The sequence below is a fragment of the Bos javanicus genome, chromosome 1, assembly GCF_032452875.1.
Source record: "Bos javanicus breed banteng chromosome 1, ARS-OSU_banteng_1.0, whole genome shotgun sequence".
Taxonomy (NCBI): domain Eukaryota; kingdom Metazoa; phylum Chordata; class Mammalia; order Artiodactyla; family Bovidae; genus Bos; species Bos javanicus.
Genome location: NC_083868.1, coordinates 133162279 through 133181781, shown reverse-complemented (window position 1 = coordinate 133181781; position 19503 = coordinate 133162279). Strand labels below are relative to the sequence as shown.

The following is a 19503-nucleotide window of genomic DNA, read 5'->3' as shown; positions in this document are numbered from 1 at the left end:
GTTACCCAAAAGAAATGAATGCTTATTGACAAAAAAGACTTTTACTTGAAAGTTCTTAGCAGTTTTTTTTTTTTTTTTTTTTTTTCCCATGGACTGTAGCCCACCAGGCTCCTCCGTCCGAGGTATTCTCCAGGCAAGAATACTGGAGTGGGTTGCCATTTCCTTCTCCAACTTAGCAGTTTTAATTCATAATAGTCCAAACTAGAAACAACCCAGATGTCCATTAACTGAATAGATAAGATGAATTTGGGTGTATTTAATTATATAGTAGGATATCTGCTAAGCAGTAAAAAGGTATATTCTATTGATGCATGCAATAACATGGATGAATCTCAAAGCCATTATGCAAAATGAAGGAATCCAGACTGAAAATGTGTGTACATCTCGTATATACACATCTTCAGTCATGTGAAGGTCTAGAACTGGCAGAACGCATCTATGGTGATAGAACTCAGATGAGCAGTTGTCAAATATTGCAGGGGCACAATTGATTGGGAGAGGCACAGAAATAGTTTTAGGGCAATGTAAATTTTCCCTCTCTTCTAGAACAGTGGTTCTTGCTAAATTTCCTTGAACTATTCATCTAAAATGAACATTTTTACTCTGCGAATTATACATCGGTAAAGCTGATTTAAAATAAAAGTGAGACTCTAAGAGCTGAGTGGCTTCCCAGGTAGAGCTAGTGGTAAAGAACCCACCTGTCAATGCAGGAGGTGTAAGAGGTGCGAGTTTGATGCTTGGGTTGTGAAAATCCCCTGGAGGAGGGCGTGGCAACCCACTCCAGTACTGCCTGGAGAATCCCATGGACAGAGGAGCCTGGCAGGCTACGGTCCATAGGGTCGCAAAGAGTCAGACATGACTGAAGCGACTTAGCAGGCACTCAGAGAGCTGAGAGGAAGCTCTGTTTTGGAGTAGCATTTGTCAATTAGTGAAGACAGGGGGAGTGTTTGAAAGTTTGAAAGGAATAGAATTCTTTTGTCAATTAGTGGGCTTCTCTGTAAGGTGATCATGTGATCAGATGGGCTTTCTAATCTCCAGAAGAAGAATTCTTTAATAGTGGGGGCTGGGAGCTGGAGATAATAAACCTGGTTTTGGTGACTGACCTGGACTTGAGCTGGGATAAGGAGGCTGGTGGGCTTATTCAGACAGTAGACCTTTACTCAATTTTTAGTCCTTTACCACCCTTTTTATGTGTGATGGCCTGAGGTTGGTGTTTTTCTGGTTCAGGTTTTTTCACCAACAAATAGGATTCCTGTCTTAGCAGAAAAGGAGGGATGATTTTCTGAGTTTGTGGAGTAAGGGCCGGGAGAACTCTATTCCTTTCAAACTTATAAGCACTCCCCTTGTGGTCTGTCCTCTACCCTAGCCCATTTTCTGTGATTCTTGGTACCTCCTAACCTGGGCCTTCTGGGGTTGTGCAGGGGGAATTGGTGTGTTTGTCATTAGTATCCCTTCCTCCTCTACTCTGCTAAGTCACTTACTATCCCGCTGCAGTTTTCTGTCTTCATATACAGTGATTTGGGGTTACTGACGTCTCTTAGGTTCTTTGAAGATCGAGTTTACATTCCTATTTTTGTTCTTAATGTTTGAAGGAGACCTTAAAACTGTAAAATCCGTACTGTACATTTTCAGCCTTACCAATACCAAAGTCCTGCTACTTCTCCAAACACACAAAGCTCTCTCTTAATTATATAGTAGAATATTTGCTGTATCTCTGTACCTTTGTTGAATTCCTTTTTGCTTATATGCATGTGTGTGCTCAGTTGTGTCTGACTCCTTGAGACCCCATGGACTATAGCCTGCCAGGCTCAATGGGATTTTCCAGGCAAGAATATTGGAGTAGGTTGCCATTTCCTTCTCTAGGGGATCTTCCCCACCAGTTAAATCCCATCTTCACCTGCTAAGGCTCTCATCCTTCAAAATCCAGTTCTCCCTCCTAACTGTTCTTGTTGGCTGCCTCTGTTTCACAAGAAATCCACTTCACTGGGATGTTTGCGCTGAAGGAATACCAGGAGCCACTGGAGAGTACTTATTAACATAGTCATACACCAATTAGCATGGAAGTAATAGGAATTGTTGAGTGAACGCTGAACCACTTAGAGTGCATATGAACCACTTAGACAGAAATTGGGAAAACAGACTCTGGCCCATTGTGGAGATGAAGGAACAGAAAAGATGAAAGGCTTGGGGGAAGTGGGCAGGCAATGCGCAAAAAGACCTGAAGAGGAATAAATGTAAATATTCAAAATATCATCTCTTAATTTCCCTCCCTCTCTGCTTTCTACCCCTGATATAACATGTTTACACTGATATTACATCAAATTGAACATTGTAAAACACTCGTTTCATGTGCCATTTAGAAAGAAAAATCTCAAACTAGAATACAATGCTTTCTTATCATTTAGGACTCCTTTTACTTAGTTCTTTTGGACTTCTATTGACAGGTATTTTTAATTATACATACCTCTTGTGCGTACATAGTCTTTGGAACTATGCCATACTCTTTGGGGTTTATTGGTTTTTGAAATCTCACTTACTGAGGTTACCAGTGACCTTCACACTGGCAAATCCAGTGGGTAATTTTTGTTTTTCCTTGATCTCTCGGCAGCACCAAATCACTAATGATGTCCATTTTGAAAGTTTCTCCTTCAACATCCTTGAGAGTTGTTTCTTGGGATCCCTCCTAAGAATTCTGTTCTTCTCTTTAACCCAGAAATGTCTATGGTCCTCAGCCCAGAGCCCTTCTCACTTATGTGCACACACTCTGAGTGACCTCTCAGAGCTGCCTCTCCCACCCAGATCTTGCTGCTGACCTGAAGGTTTTTACATTCACATTTCATCCACTCATCACCACTTGGATGATCCATGTGTGTTACCTCTTCAAACAACACATTCAGAATAAAACCCTTCATGTTTTCTATGACCACCTCCCATGAAACAAAAACAAAAAACATGTTGGAAGTGATAACATTAGTCCTCCAAGTCCTAAATCAGAAACCCAAGATTCCTCCCTTTTTACTCTCTCCTCCTCCTCCTCTTCTGTGAATTCTTTCTCACTGACTATTTAATCAGTGCCTTCCTGTTTATTAACTTCTGCCACCTACTTGGTTTAGAGTCTTAGCACTTATTACATGGATTATTACATTAGCCTTCTAATTGATTTCCACACTTTCACTCAACTGCTGGAATGTCTTTCTCAAACATAAACTTTACCATGTTACTTCCCAGCTTAAAAGTCTTTGTTTCTTTTCCCATAGTTTTCAGAATAAAGTTCAGACTGCTGAGGTTAGCACACAAGACAGTCTGTGGCCCAGTTCCTGCTCCTCTCTGGTTGCCTCCCCTCTTGCCTGTCTGTACCCTCCCCATCCCACCTCACCCCCAGTGAAATCAGCTGGAACTATCATTGTTGTGAACTCACCGTGCCATGTTAGGCCTCTGAGCCTTCACATGTATGTTTCCCTCTAGAGTATTCTCCCTCTCCTTCTTATCTAATTCTCATTAGTTAGAATTTAGAACTCAAGAATAGGTACATACATCCCTTATTTGGGGAAGCCGTTCCTGACTTTGAGGTCTGATTTAGATACTCTCTTTTAAAATGGACAAAAGGGCTTGAAGAAAGGATTTGTGAATGAACACAAAATGTCTACTAGCTAAATAGATGTTTAGGTGCAGATTGAAATATGCACTTCATTTCTTCATCTTATCAAATTGGAACATGGAAAGATGGGCCTACTCCTACACTGATATTGGAAATACAAATTTGCCATTTTTCTGGAGAGCAGAGTATGTTTCTAGAGCCATTAAAAATAATAGGCATATACACACACTCCTTTTGGCTTAGCATTTTACACCTTGGAATATATCCTAAGAAAATAACTTTTTTGTAAAGCATACTTACACAAAATTTCATGATGTTTATTCATAAAAATATTAACAATGGTTATTTCTGAATTGTGATATGAATAATTACAGTGTTTTTCTAACTTTTCTGATAACATGTATTTACTATGAGAGCAATATGGAAAAGAGAACCCCCACCTTTGTGCTCCTGATCCATGCTGTACTTGCCTCCCTGTTGCCCTGATTAAACAGTAAGTGTGCTGAGGGCCATCACCAAGAATTATTCAGCATCATCCCACCAACATCTGGCTCAGAGTAGAAAATGCTGGATAAGTGAGTTATTCCAGTAACAGCTAACAGTTATTGAGTATTTCCGGTGTCTTAGGCATTGTTCTAAGCATTCAACATATTCACTTAATCCTCATGAGATGGTTACTATTTTTATCTCTGTTTTGCAGGTGAAACAGGCTGATAAAAGTTAACCAACTTTTGTAAGGCCACATAGCTGTTGGTGGCAGGCTTGGGATTCAAACCCATGCAGACTGGGTTTTACTGAGAGACATAAGATAGCATCATAGTTCTGAGTTAGATTGTATCTCTGATTAAGAATAATTGGATTAGATTCCATGTCTAGGATTCCAGAGGTACAATTGGGCATCAGTTGAGTCATGATCTAAACAAAAAGGCAGAATTTGATACCCACAGAATCTGAACCAAATACCAGGAGAATAATCTTCATTTATTTTACCTTAAAAAAAAATTATTTTACACTGTAAACTTCTTATTGAAATTGGTCCCATCCCTTGGGATTTAGTTTTATGTTCCCTCTCTGTGATATTCATGTCCCTTCAAAATTTAAACTCAAAGACCTAAATTTTTAATTAGTTCTTTAGCTCTTCCTCCCACCACTTTTTCTCAGTAAGATTACTTATGACAGGGTCATCAGATTTCATTTTTAAAACCTGTCAGTCTTCATTTTTGTTATATCTTCTCTTTTTTTTCTTCATATTTTCTTTTAAAGTCTCAGAATTTCTGAAAGCTGCCTTCCTACTAACTGGGACTATACTGCATAATATGGTGGCCTCTAACCACATATGGGTTTCAAAGAAATTATTGGAATTAATAAGAATAGACTAAATATTTAAACACTACTTCTCTAGGGGCATATGGGGCTGATCAGTAGCACAGGATAAGATGTTCAACATCATTAGCTAGAAGGGAGATGTAGGTTAAAGCTCCATTGAGATAATACAGTACACTATTAGAATGGCTAAAGTAGAAAATACTGGCAGTCACAAATGTTGAAGAGGATGTAGAATCAGCCATCTCTCCCATACATTACTGGTGGGAATGTAAAATGGTGTAGCCACTCTGGTAAATAGTTTGGCAGTTTCTTTTAAAAATATGCTTAACATTCAACCTAACAATCAGACTTGTAAATGTGGTTATTTACCATAGAGGAATGAAAACCATGTTTATACAAAAACAGCAGCTTTATTTGTAATAACCCAAACTGTAAACAACATAAATATCCTTAAACAGGTGAATGGGCAAACAAATTGTGGTATATCCATACAGTCAATAGACTCAGCAATAAAAAGGGATGAACTGTTGAAATGTTCAGTAAAGTGAATGACTCTCAAAATCATTGAGTTCAGTGAGAGAAACCAATATCAAAAGCTTAAACACTGTGTGCCTTGCATGAATGTTCTTGAAATGACAGAATCACGATGATGCAGGACAGTTTACTGTATGACTACAAAAGAGTGGTGTGAGGGGTTCTGAAGAGCGAAGGGGTAGTTCTGGATCCTGATTGTGGTGGTACATACTGTAAAAGGAAGGTAGAAAGAAAAGAAAAGGAAGGAGTGAGTCATATAAAACTGGTGAAATCTAAATAAGGTCTGTTAATTGTCGGCTTCCTGCTTTTGATCCTTGTGGTGTGGTGATATAGGATGTTACCATTGGAGGAAACTGGGGGAAGGGCACACAGGAACTCCGTATATTATTTTTGTAACTTTTCTGTGAGTCTAAAATAATTTCAAATTTTAAAATGTTTAAATAAAATTAAAATTCAGTGCTTCAGTTACAGTAGCCGCATTTAAAGTGCTCAATAGCCACATGTGGCAGATGCAGCCATATCATGGCAGACATGGAATGTTTCCATCAACACAGAAAGTTTTTCTAGGCAGCACTGGCTAAAAGCATATGTCTGACTCTGGCAGTATTCTCTCCCTTGATTACTTCAAATTCTAACATCACAACAATACTTCCTTGTATTTTCTGTCATATTACCTTATTAACTGGTTGTTTTGCTCATTTTCAAACCTAGAGAAAGATTTCTCTTTAGTTTCTCAAATTTCAGAGAAATAAAAGAGTCTTATGTCACTTTAGGAATTTATCTGACAACTTGTAATAGTTTAAATTTAATATTTAAATATACAATTTAATCTGGATATTTAAATTGTCTAACAGTTCTGTATTTTGCTTCAGGACCAGTTTTATCACCCATATTAAGATATAGTCCTGGGACTTCCTGGAGATCCAATGATTAGGACTCCATGCTTCCACTGCAGGGGGCACAAGTTCTATCCCTGGTCGGGGAACTAAGATCCCACATGCCATATAGCATGGCCAAAACAAACAAAAATGATATAGTCTTATTAGCTCTTATACAATTATCCTAATATACTTTCTTGATAGTGTCCTTTGATTTTCCTTCTCTTTTATCCTTACCCAAAAACTCTTCAAAATCATGGTTTTCTGAAAAGGTGCATAGTTTTTTGTGTTTGGTGCTATTTCTTCCCTGTCTCCTGGATGTACATCTTTTAAAAATGTATTTCCTTCCATTGCTACATTCTAGTCTTTTGCCCCATAACACTTATTCCTCTTAGGCACTTTTGTATTTTCACTTAAGAATTATTGGGTAGGTACTCCCTTGTGGCTCAGCTGGTAAAGAATCTGCCTGCAATGTGAGAGACCTGGGTTCGATCCCTGGGTTGGGAAGATCCTGTGGAGAAGGGAAAAGCTACCCACTCCAGTATTCTGGCCTAGAGAATCCCATGGGGTCACAAATTATAGTCCATGGGGTCACAAAGAGTCGGACACAATTGAGTGACTTTGACTCACTCCCTTTACTATGGATCTTTTTTATACTTGAGCTTCAGCCAACCTGCATGATATTCAGCTTTATAGTTTTATATGAGCCACCATCTTGGATTTGAAGGCAAGGCAGTAGAGGACAAAACAATGGCTCAAGATCCATTCACATAGCAATAAAGTTGAGACACTGCAGGAAAAGAAGAATGGGGGCGAAACACTGAAGAAAAACCACAAAGAAAGAAAGAAAGAAAGAAAGAAAGAAAGGAGTGTTGGAATTATGATTTATATGTTTGTGGAAGGAAAATCTGAATATTATAGTGATATCAGTGTTCCTTCAAAATAATTCATAAGTTTACTGTAATTATAATCAAATTCCTATCATAGTTTTCTTAAAACCTGACAATGCAGAAATTCATCTGGAAGACCATCAAAGAATGTTGGAACATAAAAAGGAATCATAATTCAAAATATGAGGGAAAAAGTCAGATAATAAAACTTAATAAGACAATAGTAATTATGATAGTATAGGATTGGCATAATAAAAGAGTAATAATCATTGAATCTAAAGAGCCAAGAAATATATCCTAAACAGTATAAGAATTCAACAAAACAAAGGGTTTTTCATGAATTAATTGTATTAACTATTAACCATATCTTATTTCACTGTCTCAAATACAGAAATAAGCAAAAGATTTGAATAGAAACTTTACCAAAAAAGAAATATAACAAATAAGCAAAATAAATGGAATTTTCTGGGATTGAAGAAATAAAAATGAAAACAGTCAAGTTCTGTTTCTCATTATTAAATGGGTAACTGTTTTTATTGTTAAAATACCAGTGCAATTCTTGGTATTGTTAAACTGATGCTCTCTTTCTCTGCTGTCGTCATCTCCTACCTGTCCTTGTCTTAGTCGGCCTTTCTTGATGCAGTAGTATTGTACACTTTTATTCAGCAAGTCATATTGGCTCTACCTTTTAAATATATTCAGCGTCTAAGATCCCCTGGAGGAGGGGAAGGCTACCCACTCCAGTATTCTGTCCTGGAGAAGTCCATGGACTGTATAGGCCATGGGATTGCCAAGAGTCAGACACGACCGAGTGACTTTCACTTTCACTTTGCCTCTCCTGGTTCAGGCCCCCCAGCCTTCTCACCTCATTTACTGATATAGCTCCTACCTTGTTTCCTTATTTCCTGTCTTGCTCCTCTGCAGTCTCCTCTGAACACAGAAGCCAAAATTACCAATTTAAAAACGTAAGTCTGATCGTGTCATTCCTCTGCTCAGTAGACATCAGTTGTTTCCCAGCTCACTCACAGTAAAGCCAAATTCATCATAATAGTCTGCAGGCTCTGCATGATTTAGACTCCCACCTTTCCTTTCTGGCCTCTTCTCCCACACTGCCTACCACCTTGCTTTCTCTACTCCAGTCACTTTAGCCTCCTTGTCATTCTTTTAGTAAGTCAAGCATGCTCATACCGCAGAGCCTTTTTACTTTTGGTTATTCTGCCCGAGATGATTTAACCCCAAATACCTCCTCAACCTGCTCCCTCTCTTCTTTCAGATCTCTGTTCAGATATCAGTGAGGTCTTCCCTGACTGCCCTTTGTAACACAGCACCTTCTCATCCTTTCTAAACCCTTGCTGTGCTTCATCTTTCTCTATTGCACATATCACCATCTAAGTTAGGTTTACTTACATGTTGTTTTTCTTTTTCCAGCTAGATCGTCAGTTCATTCAGGACAGGGACTTTATTCACTGCTCTATCTCTAGCACTTGGCAGGTGCCTGTCACACAGTAAGCACTCAGTATTTATTGGTTAAGTCAGAACATTGACTGAACCTTTTTATTTTGTTTTGTTTTTTAATGTTTTTTCTCTTTTTATTATTTTAAATTAATTTTTATTAGAGGATAATTGGTTTATAGTGCTGTGTTAGTTTCTGCTATACAGCAAAGTGAGTCAGTTATACATATACATATATTTATGATAGTTTGTGTCCCTCCATCTGGCAGATATAACAGTTAGAAACATGCGTATCTAACAACAGAATATTAAAATACAGAAAGCAAAATAAATTAAGGGAGAAATAGAAAGCTCAACAATAATATTTGGAGAATTCAGTACCCGCCTCCCCACTTTCAGTAATGGATAGGACTACTGGGCAGCACTGGATTGAACCTTTTTGGACAGCAACTTACAACATGATTTAAATGCCCTTTAAAAAAAAAGAGAATGATTAAATTCTATCCATTGATGACAAGAGAGGGAGATCTGCATGTGGCAGGGTCTGAGAGGATGAGATCAAGATCAGTAATAAAGGTTGTTTTTCTCTCTCAGAAAGAGTAAGAAAAGAGATGAAGGTAAGGGAATAATTTCCAAGTGTCGAGGACATTGTACAGTGAAGAGCAAGCACTGTGTGTCAGCCGTCTTTAAGAAACCTAGGTTGATGGAAGCAACATCAACCTGTCCTGTTGATGCAAGACAGTAACAGAAAATAAGGTTATGTGTGGATGGGAATAGTTGTTGAAAATAAGTCAAAAAAGCTAGGCCTGCCATGATGCATGTTAGGGATCAGTAGTGTGAATTCTTGATCTGTAAGAGGTGAGAAAGCTCTCTATGTCTAAGCTAGTCAGTGTCATGTTAGGAAGCAAGGAGGGCGGGATTAGAAATGCCAACTGAGAGGCAGCTGTAACAAGGCAGAGTTGAGGTAATACTGTTACTGTAGTTAAGTTACTAAGTCATATCTGACTGTTTTGTGACCCCATGGACTGTAGCCCACCAGGCTCCTCTGTTCTTGGGATTTTCCAGGTAAGAATTCTGGTGTGGGTTGCCATTTCCTCCTCCAGGGGATCTTCCCAACTCAGGAATCAAACCTGCATCTCCTGCATTATCAAGCGGATTCTTTATCACCAAGTCCCCAGGAAAGCTGGTAATACTACTTTAGGTAATAAGGAGTGTAGGGTGTAATGAAACAAAGGCTTGAATCAAAAATAAGCCATCAGTGATGTGGCAAAGAAAAAGATAATTAACTGCGTGTGGGATACAAAAGAAGAGGAAATAAAAGATTCTGTCAGTATTAAGAGACTGTATTTCCTTTAAATTATTTTCTTTTTTCATTATAGGTTTTCCTGTCATTCACAAAAAAATGGATCATTTAAGCCTTTGGAGGACTCAGTTATCACAGTACTTCTATACTACCAACTGAGATGTATGACAGTACATTTATGACCATAAATGTCTGCATCATAGAACTGCTGAAGAACTAAAAGAGAATATTCTTTATTCTTCTTAAAATTTATTCCTAAAAATAATCCTATAGTATTATGATATTACTAAGTGAAACTAGAAAGCAAGCACAATTATTAAATTATTAGACTGATACAAGCACGCATGTGCAACAGCTACTGTATCTGACAGTTACCAAACCTCAAATTTTGATGATTTCCCTTTGCGGGAAAGGTCATTATATTTGCAAGAAACCACTGAACATTGTCAGTCAAATATATTTTTAGCTGAGTGTCATTTAGGAGAATTTACTTGAAACGAGTTCTGGAAAATTCTACATCCTACCACTCAGTGGATTTGATATTATGGCAGCAACTTACAGACTTGTGGTTAGTACTGTGAACCACTACAGCAGTGTGGTGATAGACCGGCGTTTTGAGCAAGCGATACATTATTGCACTGGAACCTGCCACACCTTCACACATGGAGTTGACTGCATTGTGATACATCATAGTGTTTGTGCAGACCTCTTACACATCCCTGTGTCTCAGTTCAAAGATACAGATCTGGACTCTCTGTTTCTACCCCATGAAAATGGGTTTTCCTCAGCTGAAGGTGACTATCCCCATCAAGCCCTCACGGGCATACCCAAGGTCAGGAAAGGATCTACATTTCAGAGTACCTGTAATTTAAAGGACATTGCAGGAGAAGCAATCAGTTTTGCCAGTGGGAAAATAAAAGAATTTTCCCTTGAAAAACTCAAAAACTCTAACCATGCCGCTTACAAAAAGGGAAGGAAAGTTAAATCTGACTCATTCAACAGGAGGTCAGTTGATTTTGACTTGCTCTGTGGCCATTATAACCATGATGGGAACTCTCCATCCTTTGGTTTACTCCGGAGTTCCTCAGTTGAGGAAAAATCTTTATCCCATAGAAACTCACTCGATACAAACCTGACTTCAGTGTTTCTTCACAACTTCTCTGAAGAAGACCTGGTTACTCAGATTTTAGAAAAACATAAAATAGATAATTTTTCTTCTGGTACAGATATAAAGATGTGCTTAGACATCTTGCTAAAATGCTCTGAGGATTTAAAAAAATGCACAGACATCATAAAACAGTGTATAAAGAAAAAGACAGGGAGTAGCATCAGTGAAGGAAATGGTAATGATGCAATTTCTAGCTCTGAAACTGTCTATATGAATGTAATGACCAGGTTAGCATCCTACCTGAAAAAGCTACCATTTGAGTTCACGCAGTCTGGGAATAATGAGGCTATAGATTTAACAGAACTGGTCAGTAACATGCCTAGTTTACAGCTGACTCCCTTTTCCCCAGTATTTGGCACTGAACAGCCCCCCAAGTATGAAGATGTTGTCCAGCTCTCAGCCCTTGACTCTGGACAGTTTCAAACTATAGAACTGCAAGATGACCAGCACAGTTCTAGAAAAACAGACACTATAAAACCCATTCCAAATAACTCTACAAATTCCTTATATAATTTAGAGATAAGTGATCCCAGAACTCTAAAAGATGTCCAGCTTCAATCACAGTCACTAACTGTAAATCCTTTAGAAAATGTTTCTTCTGGTAATCTCATGGAAACCCTATATATTGAAGAAGAGTCAGATGGAAAGAAAGCATTATATCATGAACAGAAGACAGAAAATGGACCCTCTCAGGAGTTGATAAAGGTAAATGAAGATAGAGCAGAATTATCAGACCATGGTACTCATCTTAAAAAATGTCCTGCCTCAATGCAAAATGAAATTGGTAAGATATTTGAGAAATCAGTTGTTAGTCTACCTGAGGAAGATCTTAAATCTAAAGTTCCTAAAGTTGAAGAGGAAAACCACAGAGATTTTATGAATTCTAACAGTCAGGAAGAGATAGATAAATTGTTAATGGACTTGGAATCTTTCTCACAAAAGATGGAGACCTCTCTAAGAGAGCCACTTGCTAAAGGTAAAAGCTCTAACTCTCTAAATAGTCAGAGTCAGTTGATTGATCAGCTCCCAGATCTTGAGCCTAAATCTAAAGTCTCCTCACCCACGGAAAAAGTGTCACCTTCCTGTCTAACAAGGATTATTGAAACCAATGGACACAAAATAGAGGAAGAGGATCGAGCCCTCTTACTGCGGATTCTAGAAAGCATTGAAGATTTTGCTCAAGAATTGGTTGAATGCAAATCAGGCAGAGGGAGCCTATCACAAGAAAAAGAGATGATGCAGATTCTACAAGAAACCTTGACAACTTCCTCCCAGGCCAATTTATCAGTCTGCAGAAGTCCTGTTGGTGATAAAGTCAAAGATACTACCTCAGTGGTTTTGATTCAGCAGACCCCAGAGGTGATCAAGGTAAGACCTAACAATCTTCAGTCCCAAGAAGTCTCCAAAGAAATGTACTAATGTTTGCAAAATTTAGAAACAAAAAAATTTTGTCAGTCGTTTTATGTTCCACTAAAGCTCCTACCCTACAGTAGGCATGGTCTCACTGAGTTCAGTGGAAAAAGCTAAAAAGCAAAGTCTTTATCGAGTTAAGCAGATTGCTTTCAGTTTCCTTCCTGACACCCTTTATCTTCTTCCTAGCTCTGTGACCAAAGGAAACTTACTTGGTCTTAATATCCTCATCTGTAATGGGAGTAATAATGATCAAGATAAGTCAGGTGAAGCACAAGCAAGGTGCCTTACACAAAGAGTTATTTAATATTAGTTTCACCATCCTCAACCAGTAAGCCACTCTTCACTGCATGCCTTTGTGGACTACAAGCCTGTGTAGAACTTAAAATCTAATTGGGGAAACAAAACTAACATACCAGAAAAAGTATGTGAACATATAAGCACATCTCTGAAAGTTTTGTTAGTGCAGCAGATCTTCAAAGAAGGTAAAGATTAGAGTATATGAAATATCCTTCGTCATGCAAGTGAGAATGGATGCCAGTCTAGAGTTCCAAGGTAGAAGTATTTTCAGAAAGCTTTGAATTTACCCTGCTACTGATAGCATTGCTTTTGAATAATACCAGAGAGGAAGTTATCTGCCCATTTGTAGGTATGTATATGTGTCTTAGCCCAATAGGATTATTCTTTTTCGTTTTACATGTCCAACACAGTTGGTAAGAGGCTCTGCTCCACCTCGCGCAGGGACCCAGACTGATGGATGTTCCATGTTCCTACAGCTGCCCCATTGCCCCATCTGGAAGATGTGGCTTAGGAGTTCACTGAAGAAGGCTAAGAAAGAAATGGAGCTTTTAGCCACCTTGCCCCACTCTTGACATAATTCCCGTCTGCTCACAGCCCAGTGATTCCAACCTGAAGTCTAAGAATCATATGGGAGCACATAGAATATTTGGTGAGCTCTGTCTCTACCATGTGAATACACTATATGTGTCAACATGTATGAATTCAGACATGAAGCAAACTCAACAAAACTAGTTGTAAAATAATGACAGGAATTGTTTGGGGTATTTGTATTGTATAAAAAGTGTGAATAAATACATGGATACATCAGGTACAGTGTTCAGAACAGTGATTAATCCATGGAAGAAGGAAGAGAGAGAGAACTGAGGAAGAATACACAGGGTCTCAGTAATATTTAATCTGGTAATGAATCACCATTATTTTGTCATGCCATTTTGTATATCTTTAATATAATAAATTTTAAAAAGACAAATGGATATTAGAGACGGCATATATATGGCCCAGTTAAAAAACAAGTTATTATTTTCACATTAATATTTTCATTAGAACAGGAAAAAATGCATATTATGATCAGATGAATAATTTTTACCTCATATTTTTTTGTGGCTGTTGTTCTCCTGAACACATTTTTAGTTACCAGTGATGCTAAAGTTTAAAATAGTATATATTTAAAGTATTAAATAATTTAGGTCTAAAAGATCCTCAGTTGTCCACTGAGCGTTACTGTGAAATCTCTCTTGAGTCTCTTCATTCCTTGATTCACAGTTGGTAATACTCTTTTGTTAACATGGGTCAATGCTGAAGGGGAGAAACTATGTCAATTAATTAGAAAAATTTTAAAAAATCCTTTCATGTACATAGGCAAGACTGATGTGCTTACTATTTTATAAAGAAAATACCTGTATAGTAACCAAAATGATAATAACATAAGATCTAACAGTTCTTGTGATCTGCGGTGTACCAAAATATTTAAATGTATTGTTTTCCCCATTAAAAAAAAAAGTCTACCTTCTCTAATGACATATTCCAATGTTTCACAACTACTATGGCCAGAAACTCTTACTGTAATACAGTGTTTTGAAATTTGTTTAGCCCTCTTGCCCCATTATCATCTGTGGTGGGGAGCAGAGGGAAACAAATTCTTCTAGAAGAGGTAGACTGCAGAAAGCAGAAAATGTGAACCTGAAGCCAAGAATAGATCCCATGCAGCATCTCTCCTGTGTGCCCGGCTGACAGCTCATAAGTGGGTCACCAGTGCAAGTACAGCTACATAAAAATGGCACTCTGGGCTCTAAGTGAGCTCCCCAGTTTTTTGACAAAGTATGGACTGACTGAAATCAAAATCATATTAAAGGATTCTCCCATAGGTCTTTTAAATGAGTTCCTCATAGAACTCATTTTCTATGAGTTCCAACCTCATAGAATAAATTTGATGAGATTTCTTTTTTCCCACAGAGGTACATCATTTTTTTTTAATTGAGGTATAATTGACATATTAGTTGCAGGTGTACAATAACCTGGTATTTATATACATGGATATAATCCTAGTTAAGTCTTGTTACTATCTACTGCCATACATAGTTAGAATTCTTATTACTTTGATGAGACTTCTTCTTTATAAAAGTTGAAAAAATAATTCATGAAAAGCTAATTTAAAGAAACAAGCAATATAAAATGTGTCAGGAAGATACTTAAGGTAAGAAAACAAACCCATCCTTCCTTGACTCAGTTGCCTCCTTACCTCTTCTTTTTTTTAATCTTTTCTTTTTACGAAATATTTAAAATCAGAAGTTGGCAAATGTTTTCTATACAGGGCCAAATAGTTAATACTATAGTCTTTGCAGGTCACAAGTTTCTGTCATATAGTCTTGTTTTTGTTTTTTCTTTTTTAAACAGCTTTTCAATAATGTAAAACCATTCTTAGCTCTAAGTCTTAAAAAATGGGCAGTGGGCCAAATTGTAGTTTGTCTTAAACAAAGACAAAAGTATTGTGAATGACAGAAAAAGCTTTTTTATTACTCACCACTTTGCTTTATCAAATCTTAATGCTTTGCTGTAGCTTTGCTTCAGATCTTTATTTAATATTTTCATTAATATCACCGTTTTTAAAAAAGTCACCTCAGATATAGTTGAAATCCCAAGGGTTCCCCTCCCCAGTATTCTCTCCTCTTCCAGAAGTAACCATTTCCTGAAATATCAGTGTTTTTATCTCCTGGTCATGTTTTTATTCTTGTATACAGAGAATGAACAGAAAGTTCAGTTCAGTTCAGTTCAGTCGCTCAGTAGTGTCTGACTCTTTGCAACCCCATGGACTGAAGCACACCACGCTTCCCTGTCCATCCCTGCAACTCCCAGAGCTTACTCAAGCTCATGTCCATCAAGTCAGTGATGTCTTCCAACCATCTCATCCTCTGTTGTCCCCTTCTCCTCCCGCCTTCAATCTTTCCCAGCATCAGGGTCTTTTCCAATGAGTCAGTCCTTCACATCAGATGACCAAAGTATTGGAGTTTCAGCTTCAGCATCAATCCTTCCAATGAATATTCAGGACTGATTTCCTTTAGGATGGACTGGGTGGATCTCCTTGCAGTCCGAGGGACTCTCAAGAGTCTTCTCCAACACCACAGTTCAAAAGCAAATAAAATCAGAGAGTTAGGTTGGGGCCAACTTACAAATGACCCTGTATGCTATGCTAAAGTGTTTCTTTCACAAAAAAGCAGCAGACTCACAGATACAGAGAACAAACTAGTGGTTGTCAGTGGGCACAGGGGAGTGGGTGGGGTCCAATATAGGCTTAGGGAGTAAGAGGTATAAACTACTAGGTATAAAGTAAGCTACACGGACATATTACGCAACACAGGGAATACAGCCAGTAGTTTATAATAACTATGCTGCTGCTGCTAAGTCTCTTCAGTCGTGTCCGACTCTGTGCGACCCCATAGACAGCAGCCCACCAGGCTCTCCCATCCCTGGGATTCTCCAGGCAAGAATACTGGAGTGGGTTGCCATTTCCATCTCCAATCCATGAAAGTGAAAAGTGAAAGTGAAGTCGTGATGGAGCTAAACCTTTAAAAATTGTGGATCACTGTATCATATACCTGTAACATATTATGCAGCAACTATACTTCAATTTTTTTTAAAAAAAAGAGATCATTCTAAGGGAGTGGCTAGCTAACGAAGATTTTAAAGCACAGGACTCCCACAGTATAGTTTTTTCAGAATAATTTTTTAAAGAATAATAAATTTTAAATTAAGGCTTTTATTTTTTAACATTTTGAACAGTCAAAATTTTTCCAGTTGTTCAAAACATTTCAATTAAAAGACTTATGTAAGGGACATATAGGAATTGCTTTTATTTGACATTGATGATTTTCACTGAAAAGATCTACTTGACAATATTATATATCATTAATATTTTAATATGTATTTCAGAATAATTTCTCAAGAGGAACAGTATCTGTTTTCCAGAAATACATTTCAAATCTGTATTTGGAGAGGGAATCAAATAAAAAATACTAGAAGGATGTTGAGACATTGGTACAGAGGATATCGGTCTAAATCAGGGGTGAGATGAACAGATAAAGAAGTTGTGGTACCTATATACAATGGAATATTACTCAACCATAAAAAGGAATGGATTTGAGTCAGCTGAACTGAGGTGGATGAACCTATAGCCTATTATACAGAGTGAAGTAAATCAGAAAGAGAAAAGCAAATATCATATATTAGCACATATATGTCAGAGAAGGCAATGGCACCCCACTCCAGTACTCTTGCCTGGAAAATCCCATGGACAGAGGAGCCTGGTAGGCTGTAGTCCATGGGGTCGCTAAGAGTCAGACACGACTGAGCGACTTCACTTTCACTTTTCACTTTCATGCATTGGAGAAGGAAATGGCAACCCACTCCAGTGTTCTTGCCTGGAGAATCCCAGGGACGGGGGAGCCTGGTGGGCTGCTGTCTATGGTGTCGCACAGAGTCGGGCATGACTGAAGCGACTAAGCAGCAGCAGCAGCAGTACGTATATATGGAATCTAGAAAAATGGTACTGATGAACCTATTTGCAGGGCAGGAGTAGAGATGAAGACATGGAGAACAGGCTTATAGGCAAAGTGGGATAAGGAGAGGGGGGGATGAATTCAGACAGTAGCATTGAAACATGTATGTTACCATATGTAAAATAGATAACTAGTGGGAAGTTGCTATGTAGCATAAGGCGCTCAGCCCTGGTGCCGTGTGACTACCTGGGGGGGGTGGTGGGAGGCAGTTTCAAGAGGGAGGGTATACATGTGTATTTATGGCTGATTCACACTGCTGTATGGCAGAAACCAACACAACACTGTAAAGCAATTATCCTCCAATTAAAAATAAAGACACAAATCAGCTTTAAACAGCTTAAATAAATGAGGGGTCAGAATCCTGTGGTCCGTGGGCCAAATCTGATCGGCCACCTGTGTTTGTAAATCGTTTTATTGTAGCACAGCTACAGTCCTTCATTTCCATATGAACTGTGACTGCTCTTGTGCCCTGTCTACTAAGTTGAGTAGTTGTAACAGAGACCTTAAAGCCTAATATACTTACTGTTTGGCCATTTATAGAAAAAAGTTAGCTAATTTCCTGGTCTAGATATTATTTTGTGTAGATCAGCAAAACAGATTTTTGATAAGGTTCAGTGTGATATTTTTTCAAAGACATCAGTAGCAAAAACTACCAATGTGGCAATCAGATAGTCAAATAGAAGTAGAAAAATAAGTAAGCCCAGAGTTTCAGAATTCTTCATCATGGGTTCTTATCTACATAGCTTTCTCCCTTTTCCTCTCCAGTCATTTCCCGATCTCTGACTTTTCTACTTAGAACAGATTCCTTTTCATCCCATGTCTTATTCTCTGCTCTTTTTTCCTTCCTTTGCTCATGAACTCTCTCGCTGTGTCAAGTTCTATATAATTGGTCAACAGGTGACAGGAAACAACCCTGTAGGTCCTGGAATAACGGACGTTACTCACATAGGCCTGAAATGAGTTGAACAAAGAGAATGGTATGTTTTCACTTATATAGAGAATCTTAAAAGTTAAAGCAAATGAATATAACAAAACAGAAACAGACTCACAGATATAGCAGACAAACTAGTGGTTACTAGTAGGTTGAGGGGTGGGACATAGGGCAGGATAGGGAAGGGCATTAAGCGATACAAACTACTAGATGGAAAATAAACTACAAAATATATTGTACAGCATAGGGAATGCAGTCAATATTTTATAATAATTGAATGGAGTAAAATCTATAAAAATATCAAACCACTATAATGTACTCCTAAAACTAATACAATATTGTAAATCAACTATACTTCAGTTTAAAAAAAAAAATAGGAACAGCTTGTGGAGGAGAGAAAGAGGATGTGGCTGAGGTTTCAGAGGGTTTCGTAATAACAAATGAGTGAATTACATACATGTCCATGAGTGTGACATGGACATAAAATTTTTTAAAAAACACTTAGGAAAATATACTGCTTTGGAAGTTCACGTAATAAGTGATGTTTCAATTCTACATTTTATTACCTTTAACAGATGATATTACAGTCATTTTTGGTCTGTTTTTAGCTTTATGGGACAATAACCTGTTAGCTATTATTCACACGTTAAAATAATAAACCCTAGCCTCCCCTGAAAATTATTTACTTTTACTTAATTTAGTGAAAACAAAGCCTGGGGAAAGTTTCCATTATTGCTTGTCTCCATTGAAAGAGTGGAGGGCAGGCAGGAAGGACTTGTCAATGAAAGAGGAAAATGTTAAGGTAAACAAAAAGGAAGATTTTTTTAAGCTATACTGTAATGCTTAAGTCTAGTGAAACCTTACAGATTTCACTAACTGAGGGGGCTGCTGCTGCTGCTGAGTCGCTTCAGTCGTGTCTGACTCTGTGCAACCCCATGGACTGCAGCCTACCAGGCTCCTCCATCCATGGGATTTTCCAGGCAGGAGTACTGGAGTGGGTTGCCATTGCTTTCTCCACTAACTGAGAGGGAAAGGTGTCTAATTATTAGAAAGTTCAAATTAAAACTCTAATTTTCTAAAAAAACTATTAAGAGTAAAACTGTTGTCAAAGTATTGCCAGATGTGAACTTTAGCAGGACCTATTTCAAAAATGGGATAAA

The 19503-nt window shown here is 38.0% G+C and overlaps 1 protein-coding gene across 3 annotated transcripts in view; it reads left to right on the top strand.

Annotated features, from left to right (window-relative positions):
- PPP2R3A (protein phosphatase 2 regulatory subunit B''alpha) overlaps positions 1–19503 on the top strand; it is a 233025-nt gene that overhangs the window by 51039 nt on the left and 162483 nt on the right. For 2 of the 3 annotated variants that reach the window (XM_061420903.1, XM_061420895.1), the window contains exon 3: positions 10058–12517. The exons of the other annotated variant lie outside the window; for it this stretch is intronic. In XM_061420903.1, coding sequence (XP_061276887.1) covers positions 10526–12517 — 1992 coding nt within the window. In that variant the 5' untranslated portion in view covers positions 10058–10525. The remainder of the gene's footprint in view (positions 1–10057; positions 12518–19503) is intronic. 3 annotated transcript variants of the gene reach the window in all.